General features: G+C 46.0%; 8 protein-coding genes across 8 annotated transcripts; 4 read left to right on the top strand and 4 right to left on the bottom strand.

Annotated features, from left to right (window-relative positions):
• Positions 1 to 361: 361 nt before the first annotated feature.
• On the top strand, positions 362 to 1,132 carry BGW36DRAFT_362846 (uncharacterized protein; the record flags this gene model as incomplete). The annotated part of the gene is made up of 1 exon (XM_046214405.1): positions 362 to 1,132. One exon carries the CDS (start codon positions 362 to 364, stop codon positions 1,130 to 1,132), a length of 771 nt encoding a protein of 256 aa, XP_046067806.1.
• Positions 1,133 to 3,724: 2,592 nt separating this feature from the next.
• Positions 3,725 to 7,137, top strand: BGW36DRAFT_431058 (NACHT and WD40 domain protein; the record flags this gene model as incomplete). The annotated part of the gene is made up of 3 exons (XM_046220923.1): positions 3,725 to 3,815; positions 3,869 to 5,391; positions 5,443 to 7,137. 3 exons carry the CDS (start codon positions 3,725 to 3,727, stop codon positions 7,135 to 7,137), a joined length of 3,309 nt encoding a protein of 1,102 aa, XP_046067805.1.
• A 973-nt stretch (positions 7,138 to 8,110) lies between these two features.
• On the bottom strand, positions 8,111 to 9,951 carry BGW36DRAFT_386341 (uncharacterized protein). The gene has a single exon (XM_046217007.1). The coding sequence runs from the start codon at positions 9,888 to 9,890 to the stop codon at positions 8,232 to 8,234; it is 1,659 nt and encodes a 552-aa protein (XP_046067804.1). The 5' UTR covers positions 9,891 to 9,951; the 3' UTR covers positions 8,111 to 8,231.
• An 893-nt stretch (positions 9,952 to 10,844) lies between these two features.
• On the bottom strand, positions 10,845 to 11,687 carry BGW36DRAFT_304241 (putative aspergillopepsin-2 precursor; the record flags this gene model as incomplete). Its single annotated transcript, XM_046211948.1, has 1 exon — positions 10,845 to 11,687. One exon carries the CDS (start codon positions 11,685 to 11,687, stop codon positions 10,845 to 10,847), a length of 843 nt encoding a protein of 280 aa, XP_046067803.1.
• Positions 11,688 to 13,551: 1,864 nt separating this feature from the next.
• BGW36DRAFT_362841 (uncharacterized protein) lies at positions 13,552 to 14,265 on the top strand (the record flags this gene model as incomplete). The annotated part of the gene is made up of 1 exon (XM_046214404.1): positions 13,552 to 14,265. The coding sequence occupies one exon, from the start codon at positions 13,552 to 13,554 to the stop codon at positions 14,263 to 14,265; it is 714 nt and encodes a 237-aa protein (XP_046067802.1).
• Positions 14,266 to 15,152: 887 nt separating this feature from the next.
• On the top strand, positions 15,153 to 15,894 carry BGW36DRAFT_362840 (uncharacterized protein; the record flags this gene model as incomplete). The annotated part of the gene is made up of 2 exons (XM_046214403.1): positions 15,153 to 15,308; positions 15,370 to 15,894. 2 exons carry the CDS (start codon positions 15,153 to 15,155, stop codon positions 15,892 to 15,894), a joined length of 681 nt encoding a protein of 226 aa, XP_046067801.1.
• Positions 15,895 to 16,351: 457 nt separating this feature from the next.
• BGW36DRAFT_437289 (RNA dependent RNA polymerase-domain-containing protein) lies at positions 16,352 to 19,246 on the bottom strand. Its single transcript, XM_046221462.1, has 4 exons — positions 18,995 to 19,246; positions 17,564 to 18,936; positions 17,199 to 17,510; positions 16,352 to 17,136 (listed from the first exon to the last, which is right to left on the bottom strand). The coding sequence occupies exons 1-4, from the start codon at positions 19,223 to 19,225 to the stop codon at positions 16,731 to 16,733; spliced, it is 2,322 nt and encodes a 773-aa protein (XP_046067800.1). The 5' UTR covers positions 19,226 to 19,246; the 3' UTR covers positions 16,352 to 16,730.
• On the bottom strand, positions 19,012 to 20,607 carry BGW36DRAFT_386339 (uncharacterized protein). Its single transcript, XM_046217006.1, has one exon. It carries the CDS (start codon positions 20,454 to 20,456, stop codon positions 19,332 to 19,334), a length of 1,125 nt encoding a protein of 374 aa, XP_046067799.1. The 5' UTR covers positions 20,457 to 20,607; the 3' UTR covers positions 19,012 to 19,331.
• Between the last annotated feature and the right edge of the window lie 204 nt (positions 20,608 to 20,811).

The raw sequence follows: 20,811 nt of genomic DNA, 5'->3' as shown, positions 1-20,811 counted from the left end.
TCGAATTTCGTCGCAATATTATGGGATCTAATACACGTTTCTATAGAAGCAAAACCACCTATGTTCTTTCGAAGACACATTTATGAGAGTGAAGGGAACTCTTACCTGAGATATTATAAGTTCCAACACCTAGCCAGAAACGTTTACTCAATCCTCTACAGATGCCTTCAATGGAACCTCAGGTATCGACTGGAACTTTAGCAAAGCCTCTCCCCCAGAGCTGCTCATCCAAATCATTGGTCATGTCACGGTCAGAAATGACCTGGGGAGTCTGAGGTTGGTGAGCAAACAATTTCGCGCTTTGTGCGAGCCAGTCCTATTTCGGTCCATTACTGTCAAATATCGTTCTACACGCTTGAAAATGCTGAAAACGCTGACAAACCCCGACCTTCCAAAGCATGCCCAAGTATTGCGGTACGTACTTGGACTGTGGGTGAAACCTGCTGTGAATGAGAGTGGCTTTGATCTACACATTCGGGATCCCGACAGCGGCCACGAAGATGAATGCTTAAAGCATGCTATACAACAGCTCTCTAATCTTACAACATTAATCTTAGACTTTGGCCTTGGCAATCGCACGGCATCACAAAGGAATAACCGAGAAATCGCACGAAAGAGAAGAGTAACAACTTCTCAAAGTTCTCGCCTTCGCGCCGCCCTCAGTGCACTGTCAAGCAGCGAGGATTTATTAACGAACATGGAAATGAGGTCGTACAATTACGGGCCTGTAGATGATGATTTGAAATCTATCAATTTTACAGGGAATGCGCTGTCTAAAATTACATCTCTGTCTCTATATGACTGCTTTACGTGGTACAACCGGACATTTCCACACCTTAACATTCCTTCACTGCGAAGCCTATATCTTCGTCATACCGCAGTGCGAGTTCCCATCCTGGAAGATTTTACTCAGCGTCATCGGAAAACTCTCCGTTCTTTAAAGATGGAAAAATTCTGGCTCACCTGGCGTGAAAATGACTCTAAACCCCAGGATATATTTACAACTGAGAAACTCCTGGCATTTGAACGCATCGCAAAGCTAGATATTCTGAAAACGGTGCGACTTAGGCGTGTATTACAGTCTTTCCGGAAACTGGTGTCACCAGATTATACTCTTTGTTTCTTTCCGTAACCCTAAAACAAGAAGACACTAGGCCATTTCGAGGCATGCTCTCGGAATCGTATTAACCCGAGTTCGTATTGTAAAATACATCATGGTATCATTACTAGATCTTGTATAATTTACTGTACCAGACTAAAGTCCACGTGGCATCCCCTCCCCTGCCTAAATAATACAAATCTCCTCGAACAACCAACCTTGGCAGTCGTCGATCAACGTTCGTGTAACAGGAATGGCTCCTAATCTAGCTTGATCAACGCTTGATTTAATTCATGATATGTTGATTAGCGATGAGCTACTTGAAAAGCCAGATTTATACCTCCATGAAATGGAACTATTTTTGCTAGATGAATTCGATATGCGTGTACCGAAATCCACGATCAGTGATGCACTTCACCATCAAAGGTGGTCAAAAAAAAAAAGATGCCCGACAACAAGCAAGAGAACGAAATGCTGATTTACGAGATGAGTATACAGTCGTTGTTGTTGTTGTTGTTGTATTCATACACTGACCCCTCGCCGAAGCGATATGCAGGTAAAACACTATCTAATCCTTGTCTATCTTTATGTACAGTAAACCATTACATACCGACGAATTTGGAGCCTCGTCGCGGCCTATGGTGGTCTAAGTGTCTCGTGTTCTGTCAGCGGCCCGATGGCGCGCGGCTTTGAAACCTCTGCGATGCCTCTGCAAAGTCCAGTACTGCACCAAGGGTGCTACCGCCTTGCATATCATCCTCCTTACCTTTCTTACCTTGAGATCCTCCTCCCAGCATATTGCTAATATCATTAAATGCTGTTCCAATTTTCTTCCGTAGTTCTTGTCGTAGGGCCCTCAATTTTGGGCAGTCGATCAGTACGTGAGTGACGGTTTCGACCGCTCCACATTCACATCTATTGTCTTCGCTTAGATTATGCAGTTTACCATGCGTTGCGAGCCATGAGTGTCCGGTTCGGAGTTGCATCAGCAAGTAGGCTCGATTCCGTGGTAGCGAGCCGTACAGTCTCCGGGTGTGAATTGAAGGGAGACTTTTGTCTATTTTGCGGAGGTGGCCAGCTTTCTTGGACGATTTCCATCCCTGTTCCCATTCTTTCTGGATTCGATTGCGGATGAATCCCTTTTCCCGTGAAAGAAGATGTTGAAATGGATGCTCCTTATCAGGGCCAACGGCTTCTTTCGCCAGCTGATCGGCCGCCTCGTTGCCTGGGTCTCCGCAGTGTCCAGGAACCCATTGGAGGCGGAGTGGGATTCCCCGTGCTTGCACCTCCCGTGCCGATTGCTGAATCGCCTGGATAATCCTCTGGCCTGACTTATTTCCTACGTTTGGGATGGCTTGTAGTGCTGACATACTATCAGTCAGGATAGTTGCCGGTTCCTGCTTGTCGGCTCGAGCGCTCCGGTTTTCCATCGCGATCTTGAAGACAAGGCTGATGGCATAGTATATCGCTATGAGCTCTGCTGCGTACACCAACCAGAATTCCATCGAACCAATGCTGACCTGTCGGTGCTGGATGACATTTTGACTCTGATCCAGGGCTACAGCTGCGGCTCCGAGCTGGTTACGTTGGCCAGATGCATCGAAGAAGACCGTGATGCCCGCCGCCTTGTGTCTAGCGGACGCTTTGCCTTTAGCTTTGTCACGGTCGGGTTCTATGTCAATTTCTGTAAATTCTGGCGTCTGCCATGGTGGTTGCGGTGTTGGGTTAATGGTTTCCAAGGCCCGTAATCGATCAAGGTCCATGGTCCGCAGGGTTTCTGCCAGAGGGAATCGTTGTCCATGTCCGATGTGTGTGCTCCGTGTTGCTGCTCGGTTCACTACTGCATGGCCCGGGTGGTCCTCTGGGAGGGTGCTAAGGCGCGCAGCCACAATCTGTGCACGTTGTTTGAGCCGTAAGTTGGTCGGTAGCATGTGGGACTCCACCTCCAGGGCTTCCGTGGAGACTGTCTTGAACGCAGAGAGTATGCGGATGAGAGCGGTCCGTTGTACGGTCCTTAATGTTCTCAGATGGACCTTATCCTTCAATGGGTTGTGCCAGACGGTGGATGCATAATCCACAATTGGTGTTACGCATGCTTGATAGAGTTGTCTCATCTGCTCTGGGCGGAGGTGTCTCAGACCACCAAGTGCAATATTAACCTGCGTTGCTCGTTTGACTGCTTTCTGGATTTTATACAGTCGCACCAGAAATCTCCTTCCCAAATTTACATACATTGATTGCTTTTCAAAACCCAACAGTACTCAAAGTTACGCCTATTCATGCAAACTTACAGAACGGGGTAATGGGAAAAGGGGCATGCAATTTGTCAGCCAATTCCTATGTGCATGTAAGTTAGATAACCATATCCTGTATCTAGATTTTGGCGAGTAAGCGAATATACATAGTAGACCTTTCTCACACCATAGAAAGTTGACCTTAGCTACCAGTCTGTTGTTGTGTCTTGTGACATTAGTGTTGACGGATGTGGGGCTTCGTAACTAGTACATGACAGTGAATTGGTTCTACCCCGCCTGTCCCGCTCACGTCCCTCCCGATCCACTGCCTCAGATAGCTATCATCGTCCCACCACTGTCACGATATCATCGTCATGCTAAGATCATGACCATGGCGTCTTCCACATCATTTTATAACCCTAATTATGGCATGCAGATAGGGAGTAATTCCGGCAAGGTCGAGGTTACCTTCAATCATGCAGGTAGATAAGATTATGAGACCTTATTAAGTTGTGGAAATTATTGACGAGTGCAGATCCCCTGGACAAGCTACCAAGTGCGGATGGGGCCGAGTTCGACTCATATGTGGATCAGCATGAAGAATTTTGTCTTCCGGGCACCAGGACCGAGCTTCTATCCCAAATTGCAAAGTGGGCCGAGTCATCGGACGGAAAGTATATGTTCTGGTTGAAAGGAATGGCGGGGACGGGGAAGTCTACCATTGCTCGAACAGTGGCAGCATCTTTTAAAGACAAAGGACAGCTTGGCGCCACTTTCTTCTTTAAGCGGGGCGAAGCGGATCGCAGTAATGCAAGATATTTGATATCAACTATCACAAAGCAGCTGGTCACCAAACACCCGCAACTGGAACCTGATGTCTTAAAAGCGATCAAGAATAACCCACATATCTCATCCAAATCTCTCAGCGAACAATTCGACAAGCTTCTTCTCCAGCCTTTGCTTGGATTAAAGCTGGATCAACCAGCAACAGTTATAGTTATTATTGATGCACTAGACGAATGTGATCGGGAAAATGATATCCAGATCATCCTTCAACTTTTGTTTCGACTCCAGGAAGTGAAGTCAGTCTGTCTGCGAATATTTCTGACTAGCCGGCCTGAACTTCCAATCCGTCTTGGCTTCAGGAAGAGTAATGGCCATCAGGACTTGGTCCTCCATGGTCTTCCTAAGCCCGTGATTGAACATGATATTCGCCTGTTTCTGGAACACAAACTGTCAGAAATACGGGACGAACATTTACTTCCCGCGGAGTGGCCTGGAAATGAAAATATGGAAAAGCTGGTGAAGATGGCTGTCCCTTTGTTCATTTTCGCGGCCACTATCTGCCGTCTTGTAGGGGATAGGGACTGGCTTCCGCAGGAACGTCTTACAGCTGTTCTCCAAGATGAAGCAGCCACATCAATATCAGATATTGAAAGAACGTACCTTCCGGTATTGAATCAACTTGTTGTTTCAAGGAATCAGCGTGATTGCGAGCGACTCATGGAAGAGTTTCAGAACATAGTTGGAGTTATTATTCTTCTCGCTACTCCTCTTTCCGTCATTGCTCTTGCACGTCTGACAGGAATATCTCAGGATACTATCAGCATTCGATTGAATAGATTCCACTCAGTCCTAAATATACCGGAGGAGATTCACCAACCAGTCCGCATTCTGCATTTGTCATTCCGAGACTTCCTCATTAACACAACAAGCATATTCCACGTGGATGAAAAAGTGACGCACCAGAAGATAGTCTTGCATTGCCTCCGTACTATGAACAACGGCCTGAAGCAAAATATCTGTGATCTGTCAAGCTATGGGACACAGAGAACCAATATCGATCATCAAGTTATTAATAAGTACCTCTCAGCAGATCTGCAGTACTCCTGTCGGTATTGGGTATATCATTTTGAAAATAGCCATAGTCATGTCACTAGGCCCCTAGCTTTTGGATTTGTAAAAGAGCACTTCCTTCATTGGCTAGAGGCGCTGAGCCTAATGGGTGTTATATCAGAGGCGGTGGCAATGATGGATATACTTCAGTCAGGTGCTAGGGTAAGTTTCTGTGCATTTATACTCAAGTGATAGCTAAAATCGAGTGTACAGGAGGACGTGGATGCTGAATTTTCTAAATTTCTCCGCGACGCAAAACGATTTATTCTAAAGAACGCCTACATTGCAAGTCTTGCTCCACTCCAACTCTACTGTTCTGGGGTGGTGTTTTTACCATTGCGAAGTAATATTAGAAAGATGTTTCTCGAAAGTAGGCCCAAACAAATACACATACTACCACAGGTAGAGGATGATTGGAGCCCAGTACTACAAACCCTTGAGGGCCATTCAGGGTCGGTTCAGTCAGTGGCCTTCTCCCGTGATGGCCAAATGGTGGCGTCAGGCTCTAACGATAACACCGTCAAGCTCTGGGATACGAAGACCGGCACGGAACTGCAGACGCTCAAGGGCCATTGGGAGTCGGTTCAGTCAGTGGCCTTCTCCCCTGATGGCCAAATGGTGGCGTCAGGCTCTTGGGATGACACCATCAAGCTCTGGGATACGAAGACCGGCACTGAACTGCAGACGCTCAAGGGCCATTCAGAGTCGGTTTATTCAGTGGCCTTCTCCCGTGATGGCCAAATGGTGGCGTCAGGCTCTTGGGATGACACCATCAAGCTCTGGGATACGAAGACCGGCACTGAACTGCAGACGCTCAAGGGCCATTCAGAGTCGGTTCATTCAGTGGCCTTCTCCCGTGATAGCCAAATGGTGGCGTCAGGCTCTGGCGACCATACCATTAAGCTCTGGGATATGAAGACCGGCACGGAACTGCAGACGCTCAAGGGCCACTCGGGGTTGGTTTATTCAGTGGCCTTTTCCCGTGATGGCCAAATGGTGGCGTCAGGCTCTAACGATAACACCATCAAGCTCTGGGATACGAAGACCGGCACTGAACTGCAGACGCTCAAGGGCCATTGGGAGTCGGTTCAGTCAGTGGCCTTCTCCCCTGATGGCCAAATGGTGGCGTCAGGCTCTGGCGACCATACCATCAAGCTCTGGGATACGAAGACCGGCACTGAACTGCAGACGCTCAAGGGCCATTCAGAGTCGGTTCATTCAGTGGCCTTCTCCCCTGATAGCCAAATGGTGGCGTCAGGCTCTAGCGATCATACTATCAAGCTCTGGGATACGAAGACCGGCACTGAACTGCAGACGCTCAAGGGCCATTCAGAGTCGGTTCAGTCAGTGGCCTTCTCCCCTGATGGCCAAATGGTGGCGTCAGGCTCTGGCGACCATACCATCAAGCTCTGGGATACGAAGACCGGCACGGAACTGCAGACGCTCAAGGGCCACTCGGGGTTGGTTTATTCAGTGGCCTTCTCCCGTGATGGCCAAATGGTGGCGTCAGGCTCTTGGGATGACACCATCAGGCTCTGGGATACGAAGACCGGCACTGAACTGCAGACGCTCAAGGGCCACTCAGAGTCGGTTCAGTCAGTGGCCTTCTCCCGTGATAGCCAAATGGTGACGTCAGGCTCTGGCGACCATACCATCAAGCATGTGGAGGAGCATACTGCCACTAGCGCCACCAGCATCCCACAACTCAATGAATCCTGTGGCCCGACTTCACATAATTTCAATCTTCAAGTGTCTTTATCAGATAACTGGGTTTCTTTGGCGGGTGAAAATATACTGTGGCTCCCTCAAGAGCATCGTCAATTTACAGCTTCAGCTGTTAAAGGGTCCACCCTAGCTCTTGGGTATAGCGACGGGCGGGTTTCTATTATAGGATTCTATGCATTATAGATTGAATCTTCTTTGCACTTACCTACTCTATCTACTGATCTCTTTTTCAAAGGAGGGCCTGGGATGGTTGAGTATTATATAGAGTTTCTCTTTGATCCTCAAGAATAGTCGAGCAGATTCTCCGTGATTCTGTTATGGGGCAAATTTACCACTCATTTCATCCTGCGATCATCCGTTTAGTAATATATGTAAGTACAATACTGAAATTTACAAGGAAGATTATTGTTCCGCCCCAGACCAGATGAAGTTTAGCTTGGTTTCACATTAGGGTTCGGGAAACGAAGAAAGAGTATTCGGTGGTGAAACCAGTTTCCGGAAACCCTGTACATGCACATGGTTGTACTCCAAAGTACATACACGACCCATCTCGGCTAGAGGAGCTTCTAAGGGGCCAGAAACTCGCTTCAGAGTTTACTCCTGACTTGATTAAATATATAATATGCGGCTCAGATGAAGGAGCATATACGTACAGGCCAATACAATAACCTTCTTTCGAGAACGGAAGTGACAAGGTGAAGAGGTTTAATGTACCAGATAGTCAATTGTCCAACTTAAAGCTGTCGGCAGTCTTAAGCCGAGATAGTGTAGAGGATGATACAGTACAGTGGTTTGCAAAATCAAAGTAACAACTAAAGAGGAAAGGTCTCATTGTCTAACTGCCTCTTCCACATCTGCCGTCTCCGTTCGTACGCGGCACTTCTCGTTGATATAGGTAATGCTTAAGCCTTATGTTTCCCGTGTGTATATGTATAATGATCGTGCCGAGTGCTCTGTCGAGCCCGTAGTGTACTTGGAGAATCTGCTTCGTCGGGATCGGTGTGAATTCGTGTGATTCTCGTTCATGTGGTTCTGTATCCTAGTCATGTTCCCATCAGGTATTGATGGATTTTCTGGATTTTCTTTTCGTAGCTGATCAATACTATGCCTATGCTATCTTTATCTTAACGTTTCTTGGCACTGTTCTAAAGGAATGCAAAGAGATTTTGAGTTGTTACTCTGAATAGACAAACCACTATACGGGAGAAATGTAAGCGTTCATCCATATCTAGCCCTACATGTAATCACAAAATATTTGACAAGCAGATAGATCGCGGCTATATTGCGGTGTTCTTGCATCTCTCAAGCGGCTCTATAACATTTCTATAAAATGCCACAGCACCGGCCCAATCAGGCTCCTGGGGAAGATAAACATCTGCTTGAAGACAATATAAGGCTGCATCTGCATATGTACGCCCCGTTATTGAACGAACTTTAGGAATAAACTCGGCAATGAGATATCCCTGGAATTTACTACATCCATTACATTTGTCTTTGGGGCGTTGCATCCAGAGTCGACCGGCTGACTTGCCAACACCCAATTCAACAAGAATCACTCCTAAGCCATAGATATCGTGGTTTTTTGAGAATAGCTCATCATTATCACCCAGAGCCGCATGTGGTGCAGTGGTAGGTTCACGTAAGACTGCTGGGTGTCGATAGAGCTCTCGTTCTCTATATTCAGTCGGAATTTTGGCGCTCTCGTCGTAAGATGGTGGACGAGTATAATCGAAACCCGCTAGATATGGGAGGCCAAGTTGCCGATGAGTACCAGAGAAGCCCGCATCCGAACAGAATAATACATTACTGCTCCTGATTCCTCTGTGAAGCCATTCAGCTACATGTAGGTAGAGAATTGATCGGGCGAGGGATTGAGCAATCTTGAATCGCATAGTGAGCGAAAGTGATGATTGAAAACGACGAAAATTTCTTGACCTTAACATATCTCGTAATGATATAACGTGCTTCCCAGGGATAGCGTATATCACATGATGAATATAGTCCTGAGTTAAGGACCCGTCCAAGGTATATCCCAGACAGGGGAGAATTCTTAGTTCTTTGATATTTTCCGATAATCTCAACTGCCAGGCCAGTCTTTTGAGAGTAGCCTGCCAAGGGCAGGGATCCTTTTTCTCATGCACAAAGACCAAGCTTTCATTGTATTCGCCAAAGTAGGAGACTCCTGCTTCATTTTCTCGTAGCTTTGGGATATTAAAGCCATTCCTCAATTCATCTGCTGAACGTCGTCGGGTTACTTGGATGTTGCTGATGTGATCTTGACTAGTGGCCTTGATCTGTGCAAGCGATGGGGTGAAGGAATCGACGTCCTTTGGGAAGCTTAACGATCTAAGCTTCGAAGGACTAGTGGATAGAGCTACATTGAAAACTGCTGCACCATTCGGCGCAGGGTCAGAAGGAAGAAGGCCCTCTAATTGAAGAATTTGATCGGAAATTCTTTGCAAATTTTCCTGCGCTTCTTTGGTTGGTAAATCCAGCCCCTGTCGCTCTTGGTGAGCGCTGGTTTCATCGCCTTTGCTCGTATCAAACTCCATATCTTGGTCCAGTGAATATGCGTAGGGTATTCCAGAGCTACCCCGGAAGTTAGGGGCTTCCATTGCCGTGATAATCTGTCTATCTCCATGAGAAATAGCTAGATCATGCACGGAGTTAGAAATTAGTTCCAGGCAGCTTTGGATCAGATGATGTTGAACGTCCACGCCTGCAGGAGCGGACATTTCGACTTCACGCATGCCCCATCTCATTACCCACCAACGCAGTCTCGCACCGAGTAGTTGAAGATGACTAACTTGTTGAGCAGTCAAATCACTCGCATTCTCAACGTCGTTCCAAATCACGAGCTTGTCCAGACAATGCTGAACAGATCTCTCCCACGAACTAGCGGTGTCAGAGACAGAAGCTATGGAAATCTCGGACATTTAAAGACAGCTATCGAAGCAATATCACAACAGAATGGTAGAGAATAAAGGTGATGAGGAAAATGAGCAGGGTACAATGTCCTGAGGGCGGCCGAAGGGATTATATGGCTAGCCGTTCGGTTTCGCCTTGGTTACGTAAGCGCGCAAGGCAGGTCGCAAGGCAGAAAACCTTCCCGACGAAGGTGGTTGTGTTCCTAGAGAGGTCTCCCACCTTTCCACTCTTTGTTTGTCATCCTTTTAGCCCTTTACAGAGATTTTAATGAGCAATTCGGAAGGCTGACTAGGCAACCGTAATAGATGACGTGGCATAGTAGGAATAAGTATAGCTCCTGTGCATGAAAGTTCAACTCAAGTGTAGTTTCATCACACCTCGATCTGTGAATCTTAACTCCATTCAGCCTAGCCCCTAGTAACCCACTTATAACACTAAACAGAGATTGAAAAATAAAGGGTGCTAAGGCTGGTAATTACTTTGCCGTCCCAGCCAATCATTATTCATGGCTGCTATGCCGTTTTCTCACAGGCATATCTCTTGGGACTTACTTCGCAGCTTACTGATTTGCTATAATGGTATCTAGACTCCCCTATTGCAAGGTAGCGAGGAAATTTAAACAATCACAGGTGCCGGAAGCCGATACTTTACAAGCATCCAGATCAGGAAAAACTTTAGTTCGGTGATTTTATTGTAGACATAGCATAGTGGGATAAGTACTGTATTTAACATAAAGAGTCGTATCCAAAAAGTATACTACTATTACTGGATCAATGTTATTCCTACTCCATACTATTTGAGAGGAAGATTGAGGTTGATTATTATATGCGGCACTGCAAATCTCTTTTAATAAGTTGTAATCATAATGTGATTGCTGCCTTGATCTATTTTAAACCGCCCTTCCCAGCCAGCACACCTTCGGCGTTCATCACGAGAGGTCAATTATGCCGTGCTGACATTATCTAGAGACCTTCCGGCCAAGACCTGGAAGTGATGATGACCTCAGACGCACTTGGGACGGAGACGGAGGTCAAAACTCTACCGTTTTGCTTCAACTCCACAATATTTGCGCGGTCCGTTCCAACAGGACTTCCATCCGACAACCCAGCACGAGCGTTGCTAAAAGCAACCAGGCCGAAGTTATCAAGTGTGACTAAGCCATCGCCTTCTTTATAATCTTCAACAATCCACTCCGCATTTTGGCCGCCTAACGTCGAAGACGCATGAGGTGCGGTAAGAGTTTGCGCCACCTTTTCCCCGGTTGTGAGGTTTTCAATAATTGCAATTCCGGTACTGAAAGAGCTAGACCTCACCAGAACAAATATTGTATCTCCGGCTTGGATACTAATGCCAGAGAAGTCATAGGCATAATCCGGATACCACTCATACCAGGCAGTAAAGGAAGCAGAGCCGTCTGCAGTAACAGAAAAGTCAATACCTGTCTGTAGAATGGCATTTTGGTAAGTATCGCCATCAATCCCAACCCAGGCGGATGAAGAGCCAGCTCGGTTATTCACAGTCCTAGGGATCGGCACAGTAAACTCGGCGGAAACGGACGTGAAAATAGTCCCTGAGGGAGGCGCAGCGAGCACAGCGCCAGCCCAGTTACAGGAGAAATCGATATTAGTTTGGTTGGTGGATTCAAGTCCGGGGATATCTTTAGGTGAACTGGCGGGAAGTCTGATATGAGAGAGACGGTTGCGTTCGGTGCGGGCCCCAACGCGAGCAGCCAGCCCATAAGCTGGACTGGCAGCGGCCCAGGCAGTGACGTTAGAAAGAGTTAAAACCAGCAACGTGCATTTCATGGTGAGGACTTAGGTGGTGATAGTGAACCTGTTGATGGAAGTAAATGGGTTGAGTTTTTATTAAGCTGGTAGAAAACTGGACTAACTTTCTTAACTTTTAGATCTATGTTTGCTCAGATACATTCTACACTCCTGTCTAGAGAGCTCCACAGTGTTTGCATGTTGATATTCCATGTTCTAATACCATCAGATTCAAAAAGCTGGATCCATCACTACCGTAAACATCTAGCGCATTCACTATTATTAGTCTACGTTAAGGCAGTAACATCTCTGCAGTGGGACAGAATCAAACGAAGAGAGTCCAGAATGGTGAAAGCAGTTTCGAATCTAGTTGTGTATCTTCTAGAGCTAGCTGATATATTATTAAAATAACATTGTATTGGGTCTGAAGTCTCATGCCTAAGGCTGGAGGTGCTGAATGCTGCTGCTGCTGCACAAGTCAGCAATTGATTTCAAATACTACGCATGGATATTCCAACATAGTGGTATGTGTTAGTGGTGGCCATTTGAACACTATAGGGCTATAAGCAAGCTAATGAATCCAACACTGTGGAGACCCTGCAAGGATATTCAACATGGTCGAGCAGTTCACTCGGTGTTTGCAATTACTAGTCAGATCACAATACTAGTCAAATCACAGAATGTTTATAAAGAAAAACTAGGGTGCCTACAGTGTTCAAAAATCTATCATTGCTCGACTACATATATTGAACGCTATATCCGCACATTCCTAGATATACCTCACGGGGTCCCCACAATGTTGAAAAAGCTCACTGCTAGCCTACATTAGCCCTACAGTATCTCCACAGTGTTTAGAAAGTTCATTGCTAGCTTGTGCTAGTCCTTGCTATGTCTCCATAGTGTTTAAAAAGTTCACTGCTAGCCTACATTAGTCTCTGCAGTATCTCTACAGTGTTTAAAAAGTCCGTTACTAGCTCGTGCGAATCCCCGCAGTGTATCTCCACAGTGTTTAAAAAGTTCACTGCTAGCCTACATTAGTTCCTACTGGATCTCCACAGTGTTTAAAATCCCATTACTAGCCTGCATGAGTCCTTACAAGATCCCCACAGTGTTTAAAAGGCCCACTACTAGCTTGCTCTAATCCCTGTAAGGTCTCCACTTTGTTTAAAATCTCTGGTTGCTAGATTATTCCATAAGTCATAACTGGTTTATTAATTGGATTCAATCATTAACATACTACTAAAATAGACCCATAGTATATAAAATATCACCACATTATTACTCAAATAGACTTATAGTGTTGAAACTAGATAAATATTATTCTCAAAGAAGATTAAGAGGTTTAATGTAATTAAGATTTTGTAATTCCACACTATTGTTAAGAAAACAAACCGTAGTTTCTAACATGCACCTGCTTCTCACATGATCTTTATGCATTATCTGTTACTGTGGCGCCAATGGGCCTAAACATCAACGGCTGGGGCTGTGCATATGAATCGGACTTGAGCTAGAGACGCCATTGAATAAACGGATTTGAAAATTAGAAAATTGGGCCCTTTAATCCTACTTAACTGTATATGGTATAACTTTGGGCGGCGGTGGAGAGACTGTAATCGGTGGCTTTGGTCAGTCTTTCAGCAAGTATCGAAACCTGTTAATATGATCATTGATTGTTAATAATATCCCACCCGTAACCGCTTACACACTCCATAGAGTCTCTGACGCATAATCATGCAGGATTACCTTGTCATCTAGCCATCAAGCGCAGTCACGTGCCAACGATTGGTCAATGGAGCTACTGCCTAATCAACGACATCATTATTCGCCGAGATCCCAAGCGTTTGATTAACTTCTTGTATCCCCCGTCCTCGTCCAGAGTTCTACGAAGAAACGGACCTTTACAATGGTACAAGATAAACCTAATTTTGGCCTCTATCCGTCTGATGGACAACGTATACTGTGGGATTCCATCTTTGAGAGTGATGAGTGGCTTCAAAAAATGATTCGGGTAAAGGGCAACCCTTTTCTTTTCGGCCCAGAGCTCGACAAAGTAGGATTACCAAAAGAAAGTCGGGAGCAAATATACATGACAATTCATTGTGGCGATAAAACAGAAACCTGTGATTATGACTTCAGCATATTCCTGAACTGCCTATGGCAGCCATATGATAAATCCGGCAATGGAGAGATCACTCTTAATAGAGGAATCATACTTAACGTGTCTGAGATTGAATCTCCGGAAGATCCCTTGCAACTGGATAGTGAATGGTTATTACGACTCATTTCTAAAAGTAATGCCCAGGCTCCTTCACAGTACTCCTTCTATAAGGGTAACCAAATCTTTACCCTGCTCCCATCTCATATAACTGCTGTAGGGGGGCCACCATATAATACAGCTATTCTTAAATATGGCTATGCTATCACCATTCCTCACGGTGGAGAAACATGGCACGTGATTTTTGAGAGTAGTCAGAACAGGCACGCAGTGAAATTTGATTGTGATAGATCAGGCCGGCTCCTCTGGATGAAAGTCAAGCAGCCAATACTGGCTTTCTATTTTATGACTACCTTTGGCACTGTGTGGTATAGTTTGTATATGCAAGTATATTACAATTGAAGAATATATATTGATTTCTTATTTACTGTTGTCTATAAAAGCTCCATATAGCTGCCTAACTCTAAGAATATATCTGAGCAAATATATGCATATGATGCACGCTGATTGTCTTTATATTGCTATTTCGCTATTCTGCATATACAATAAAGCCCCTTGTCTTTGGAGCACTATAACAATTGTATATCTAGACCTAGATTTCCTAGCTCCTGATTCGCTAGACGACTCCCTAAATCTCGAACAATTACGATACAGTCAGGTACAGTGCCTTGCATTAATGCCCTGCCTACCTCTGTACTGCCGCGGTCTTTCCTGGACCCTAGTTTGGAACAGCCTAGCACACATATGGTTAAGCGGTTAGCGTTATAATTTACGACCATCTATTGAACTTAGCTGCTTCACCTATTTACACTCTCTTTATTCAATTATGAACCACTGTTAGGACAATACTGCCTCACACTAGGCTAATAATAGTTACAGTCATTCTCAAAATCGGTTTGACCTGTAAACACACGTGTTAGTTACTCAAGGACATCATATGTTTGTTGGTTAAGCCGATTTCGAGTTGATGTCGCGTAACATCATATTGGATGAACACTTTAGGTGCTCCTGGTAATTAAACATAAGTTTGCAGAAAACACCGATTGATGTACTATATGACGCCACCAAACATCACCTATCACCCTAATATTCTCGGCAGCACAAGTGATTGTATGGTGAATGTTGGTAGCACACGGGATAACACATGTCTGAGTATATATGATCTCGTTGTCCAGGGACATAAGATCAATTATTTACATAGGCATTCACATACAGTTTATAAGTTTTGAAGCACTTATAACCATATTTCTCTCAACAGCCTCTCAGAACACCGAACTTTTGAAATTAAAATGGAGGTTGCTGATGGCTCCCCACTACAATCCGCCTACACAACTAGCCTAGGTGCTTCACAGCAAGCTACTATGCTAGATGACATACAGCAAACCTCAGCAGAAGTCGAAGCCACAAGCGATCATAGGGCTGTGTTTGACAATACTCCGGTCAAGGTGAGATGATAGATCCATATCCTTTGAAGAGTGAGTACTGACATCATGTCCTTGTATCTAGTCATATAGACTTCAAGCTCTACAAGGTGTCTATGAAGCCCTCCGGATCTTGAGGGCTTCTTCAGAGCCTACAGAAGACGGCCAAGAAACGCAATTTACTTACTTCGATCTAAAAATGTTTCACACAAAACTGGAACATTGTCGTATTAGTCTTAACACCCGTATGCTCGAAGAAAACAAAAAGATAAGGAGAATCAATGAAGAGGTCAGTAAGACAGATATGAGAATTAATGAGAAGTTGGCCAATTTGGAAAACGAATTTTTGAGTGATCAAGCCAATTCTGCCGACTATCAACGACATGTATCTCGGGAAAGTTTGTACTCAGTGTACACAACTATGATGACTGTTGTTTCCGATATGTCTCTTATCGGAGATTTACGTTCCCGGTCCAGGAGAGCCCTTCGCAAAAAGACCCCGGATGCACGAGCCGATAATGAAGCCGATAAACCTGATTTGGAAGCACTTGAGGATCTGAGTCAGACTTTGTTGCAGTTGGTTCGTTCAGCAGGGGAGTCAAAAGATTAGACGAATGCAGTACGGTACACGTGTGCGATTCACGATGCTCTTGAATGCAAAATTGTGGTCAATGGCTTAATAGATATATATTGCATTTGATCAGAACTATTTTATAACATGACTGCATGGTCAATAGACATTTGATATATGTGTTAGAACTTCCACGTAATATTGCTGTACTGTCTAATATAACAATATTGATCCCCTTCAGCACCATGAAAGGTGAGTGACAGCTTCTAGGTGCGATACCCTCCAGTGCAGGTTTGTCCTGTGCCACATCATACAGCAGTCAGCCAAGAGCCCTAGCTAGTACAAGCCTCTATAACATGGAGATTTGTTTGATTGGGACACTGATATATATGACCCCCCCTCCCCTCCCCAGCGACGGGCAGACACCTCTATGTGGTGCTGGGGACGAGTATTCAAGCAGGTTGTTCGGTACTGCTTGAAGAAACTAAGATCTGCCCGATGGAGATGGGGGTGGTGACCCAGTGTGGCTGGATGCAATCCTGACGCGTCGTAAAACTCTGACACGCTTCCTACAACGTCAACAACGAATAGCCAAGATGCCTGCTTCCCATTTTTTGGCGTGTTGATCTACCATGTCACTGGAACACGAGAAGCCTGGACCCCGACACGTGTCTACCACCTGCCGGACATAGAACGAAGATAAAGGATAGCTAAGATTTTGTCCAGGCCTTTGAAGTTGGGTGCTTGGGTATTCCATTAAACGCTTTCCATTTCGGAATGCGTGTTTTGAAATAAAAAAAACTTGAATGCTAGTATCTAGTACCGAGATTTCTATCATATAAACTGATGCCTGACCCTCATCACAGATCACTCCCCTATTTGCCCTGTTCGAACATATCTGCCTCGGCCAGTAGCGCGCACGCTGCGACAATCCGAAAGCTCCCCAGCTCACCCGATCCGTCACGGCGGTACCGTTCGCTGGCAAAAGAGCTTCTTTCGCCACCTATATGTACACAAGCTAAGCATAACTCTAAAGCGTCCATTTCAGATTCGTAACCCGTCAGGGGAACAACGGTATTGCCATGGGGCCTCAATTGAGCCATAATCAAGGCAGTAATGCGATCAAACTCGTCTTTGAGTCTGATGGATCTCTCGCGCTGGCGGCGCGTCTGGACACCTGTATTATTCAGAATGCAGCCAATAAAGACTTCCAGTTCGCTAATTGGCTTTACTGGATGTTCGGAGAAGTTGCTCATGGCTGAGAAAACAGCCTCTTCGTACCTGAGCGAAGTCAAAAGTGGTTAGTGGAATGTCGGCGTTAAGCGTGTGAGGAGTGAACGTACACAACTCGAAGGCGCCGAGCAGTGTCGCAGTGGTCTAGCCAGCGAATAGGCCCGCGTCTGTTACACTTTGTGATCACACCTTGGATGAACCGACTCCAAAATGAGGTTGTTGCGACGATACGCATAGGACGGATATTCTGCTTCCAGATCTTTTGCTCGTCGATGGCGCGGTACAGCTTTCCAAGTAATTTATTCGATTTGTAGTATTTATATACAGGCCGCATAATTTCGTCTTCCTTGGGCTGAATTATGTACTTTTCCAGGTCGATTTCAGCTCTGTCACGCAACTTGGTCTGCGGTCCGGGTGCTAGACTGCTCAGTACTAAATTTTAGCAGGGGAATTTGAGTGGAATAACTTTACTTACAAGTCAGGCCTGTGTGGATTTGCCCAGGGCAGATCTTTTATGTTAACTGGGTTTCCCGTCTTGGAGAAATCTACGGCGGCGGAATGCAGCTGCGCCAGCTTCTTGCAGTTTGGATGTGATGTTCCCAACTTCTCTTGATCGGCGATAATCATGTGGCGCGTTGCGATAACGCCCAGACAGTCCGTCTTCATGAAATCTACGAAGAAGTCGGCCATGTCATCCTTGCCCACTGGCCTTCCTATATCCATGGGCTGGACATTCGGGTAGTCGGCTGGACTGAAAGTGGTCTGCGGGATTGCTTCCGTATCCCAAATGATATTGTACAGATCACCGTCAAGATCCCCCCCGCTGAGCTGACTGGGTAAGTCGCGTTGGCCGAGCTGGCTGAACACGATGCAATTCCGAAGCTGGCGCAGCGGATGAGACGCGGGAGGTGGGTTGTTGTAGGCAATTTGGATATCGCCGTTACATAGCGCTGGAGATCGTGTAACTAGTACTAGTCCTGGCGGAGGGGGGAACTCGAAACGATCGCCCAGTGTATCATATGTGATGTACACCTGCCCTGACTGGAGGAAATTTGTTTCGTCCATAATGCCATACAAGGTTGTGCCCTTGCTGACGGGAATGCGGGCTTTGTGTTTCAGCAGACGCAACTCGCTGAGGGCCACAGCGCCTACGACGGAAGTGATGAAAGGCTCTTCACGGTAGTCCATGTGTAGGAAGTCACAGCGCTGAAGTAGCCTGTGCAGTCGGAGCGCCGGAGCGATGTCATGTCGTTTAATGAACTTGGCTGCCGCCGCGGTTGTGGCTGTCGCTGCGTGTAGATCCGATAGGCAGCGTTTCTGTAGCTTGAAAAACCAGTCAACCGGCACACCCATATCTTCCATGATTTTAATCACCTGTCGATTGAGCACGAGTGGAATAGGCCTGGATGCCACGTCACAGATTTCGAGGTCCTGCATTGCATTGCTGGGAAACTTGACCATTGAAGGACGCACACAGATGACAGACCCGGTCAAGCAAGGATCCAGTGCGAGCATGCCTTTTGCACCTCCAAGACGGATTTGAAAACAGGTTGGCCTTCCTTTCTCGGACGGGAGGTTGACCCACAGGGCTTCCATAACTGACCGAGAAATGGTCCCGACGCCATCGCTGAATACGCGAGAGCCATCCAGAGATTTGACATCCGGAATTTCCGTAACACGTACATCGTTGTCTTCAAGTGGCAACGCAAAAGGCGTCTCCGAGAAGGCCTGGCCGATTCTCGCGGCACACCTGGCCGGCGACGTGATGTGGGAGAAGTCCCCTAGCGCCTTGATGATGGAAAAATACGTTTGGAAAGTGCCGTTGTCGTCGACGAACGGGGCGGAGAACTTCGCTAGCCGTTTAGTATTCGTAGATATCAAGAAACCAAAGACGAGCTTAACTCACCCAAGCCGAATGCGATCGCAGTGACGAATGCGAGAAGCCAAGGAAACCGTAGGTCCGCCCGGCGATCTCAATACCCTGGTTGAAAATCGACTTGAACCGATGAATGATCTTTTCATTATCCACACGGGAGTTGAAGTAGACATCCTGTCCATCTTCGTCGCAGAATTGCGCTCTAATGAAATACTCGTGGTGGTTAGGAAAACGCCGGAGGACGCGGTTCCTAGGCTCCATCTCCGGGCCGCGAAGGGTGATAAACTATAACGAGCATGTCTTAACCATACACTAGTAATGAGTAAAATACATGATCTACTATAATTGAACTAGACTAATTACTATTTCACAGCTCTCCCAGTTGGAGTGCGGCGGAGTCCTCTACGTCAAGCTCATAGCATTTAGGTATGGCACTGGTGAGCTGGGCTAAGTTTCCCGGCCTTTCTGGACTACGAGCGTCAAAGTATCGAAAGGCAGATAAAATCATGTGCGAGCCGCCTGTGGCTTCGAGCGTAATTTCAGAGGAGCAACCAACAGATCTGCACCTAAAAGATAATCCTCGTGTTCTGAACCTCTTCTGCCTAGGCTTTTGAAGAATTCTTCGGCAAATATCTTCAAGAGTCAGATGAGGACAGAATCCAGCTTCAAAATCCATCAAAGTGCTTTTCAACGAAGCGAGGCGTGGATCGAATTGGAATGCACAAGCCCAATAGATACAGACAGTTCCGTTTTTAATGCCAATTTGTGGCGCCTTGTTTAGCGCATGTGATTGGTGCGAAATCTTCGAGCACGACAAAGCATTGCGCATAGTATAAATCGGCTCTTGCCGTAGAGACTTCGCCTTCATCCGGAAATGATCGAGAAGTTCGAGTATTGTCATACTTTTATGACTGCAAAGTTGTAAAATCTCAGTTGTATAACGACAGGATCGCGACACTGGTGGCTGAGAGAGTTGAACATTCGTGAAAGCGTATCTTGAATGGGATACCTTACAGATGCTGCACATTGCCCTGTGTCTATCTAATAACCTTCTGACCTCTAAATCGCAACCCCGTCGAAAGCTGTCACGAAGCGACGTTTCCCAGAGTAACTTCTGCATGTCATCACTGAGCATGTAAGGGGGTTTAATTTGAGTGAAAAGTGAATAGAGTCGGCTACAAACGAAGCGAATCGCAAATTTATCGACTTCAGAAAGGTCCTCGGCGATTTGAAAGATGATTTCGTTGGGGAGGTCAAGAACACTCAAGGAGGTCACCCGCCCTGCCGGTTGTGAAGGCCACATCCAAGGATGCCATTCAACCACAGGGCTAGGATTAAACGAGCTGTGAATATGTTTTTTGACCCCGACAGCCCTGTCCGCGCGACAGGCAACTTCGTTAGAGAAGAAGAAGCAACGAACTGGTGAGGAGGGGCCGTCAGGAACGGAGCGGCAGGAAGTAGACTGACAAGCGACACAAGTAATAGGCTTCATGGTCGTTGATGTGAGAATAGACCTTTGCGAGGTCAATTGATGTAGATTTTTCTAAGAGTATTAATATATTCATATCTAAAAAAGTTGCTGAAGAAAAATAATCGTGGATTCAGGGATCATCCCTTGTGACGACCCCGCCAAAGGCCAAGTGAGGATTAAAAATGTAGGTAACACTAACCTAGCCTATTGTTAACTAGTTAGATAAGATGAGCGCGTTTGGAGGCTTCGACTAGGCAGGGACTTGACCAATTAGGGGAAACCACGTTTACTCGGTCCTACACCTCATCGCAGTCAATATACTAGAATCTGTACACTAACTCACGTACAGTGCGTGTTGTCTACAAGTCAACCAGCA

Source organism: Talaromyces proteolyticus (assembly GCF_021365285.1).
Source record: "Talaromyces proteolyticus strain PMI_201 chromosome Unknown BGW36scaffold_11, whole genome shotgun sequence".
NCBI lineage: Eukaryota > Fungi > Ascomycota > Eurotiomycetes > Eurotiales > Trichocomaceae > Talaromyces > Talaromyces proteolyticus.
The sequence above is the reverse complement of the archived record's forward strand: the minus strand, read 5'-3'. Positions and strand labels throughout refer to the sequence as shown.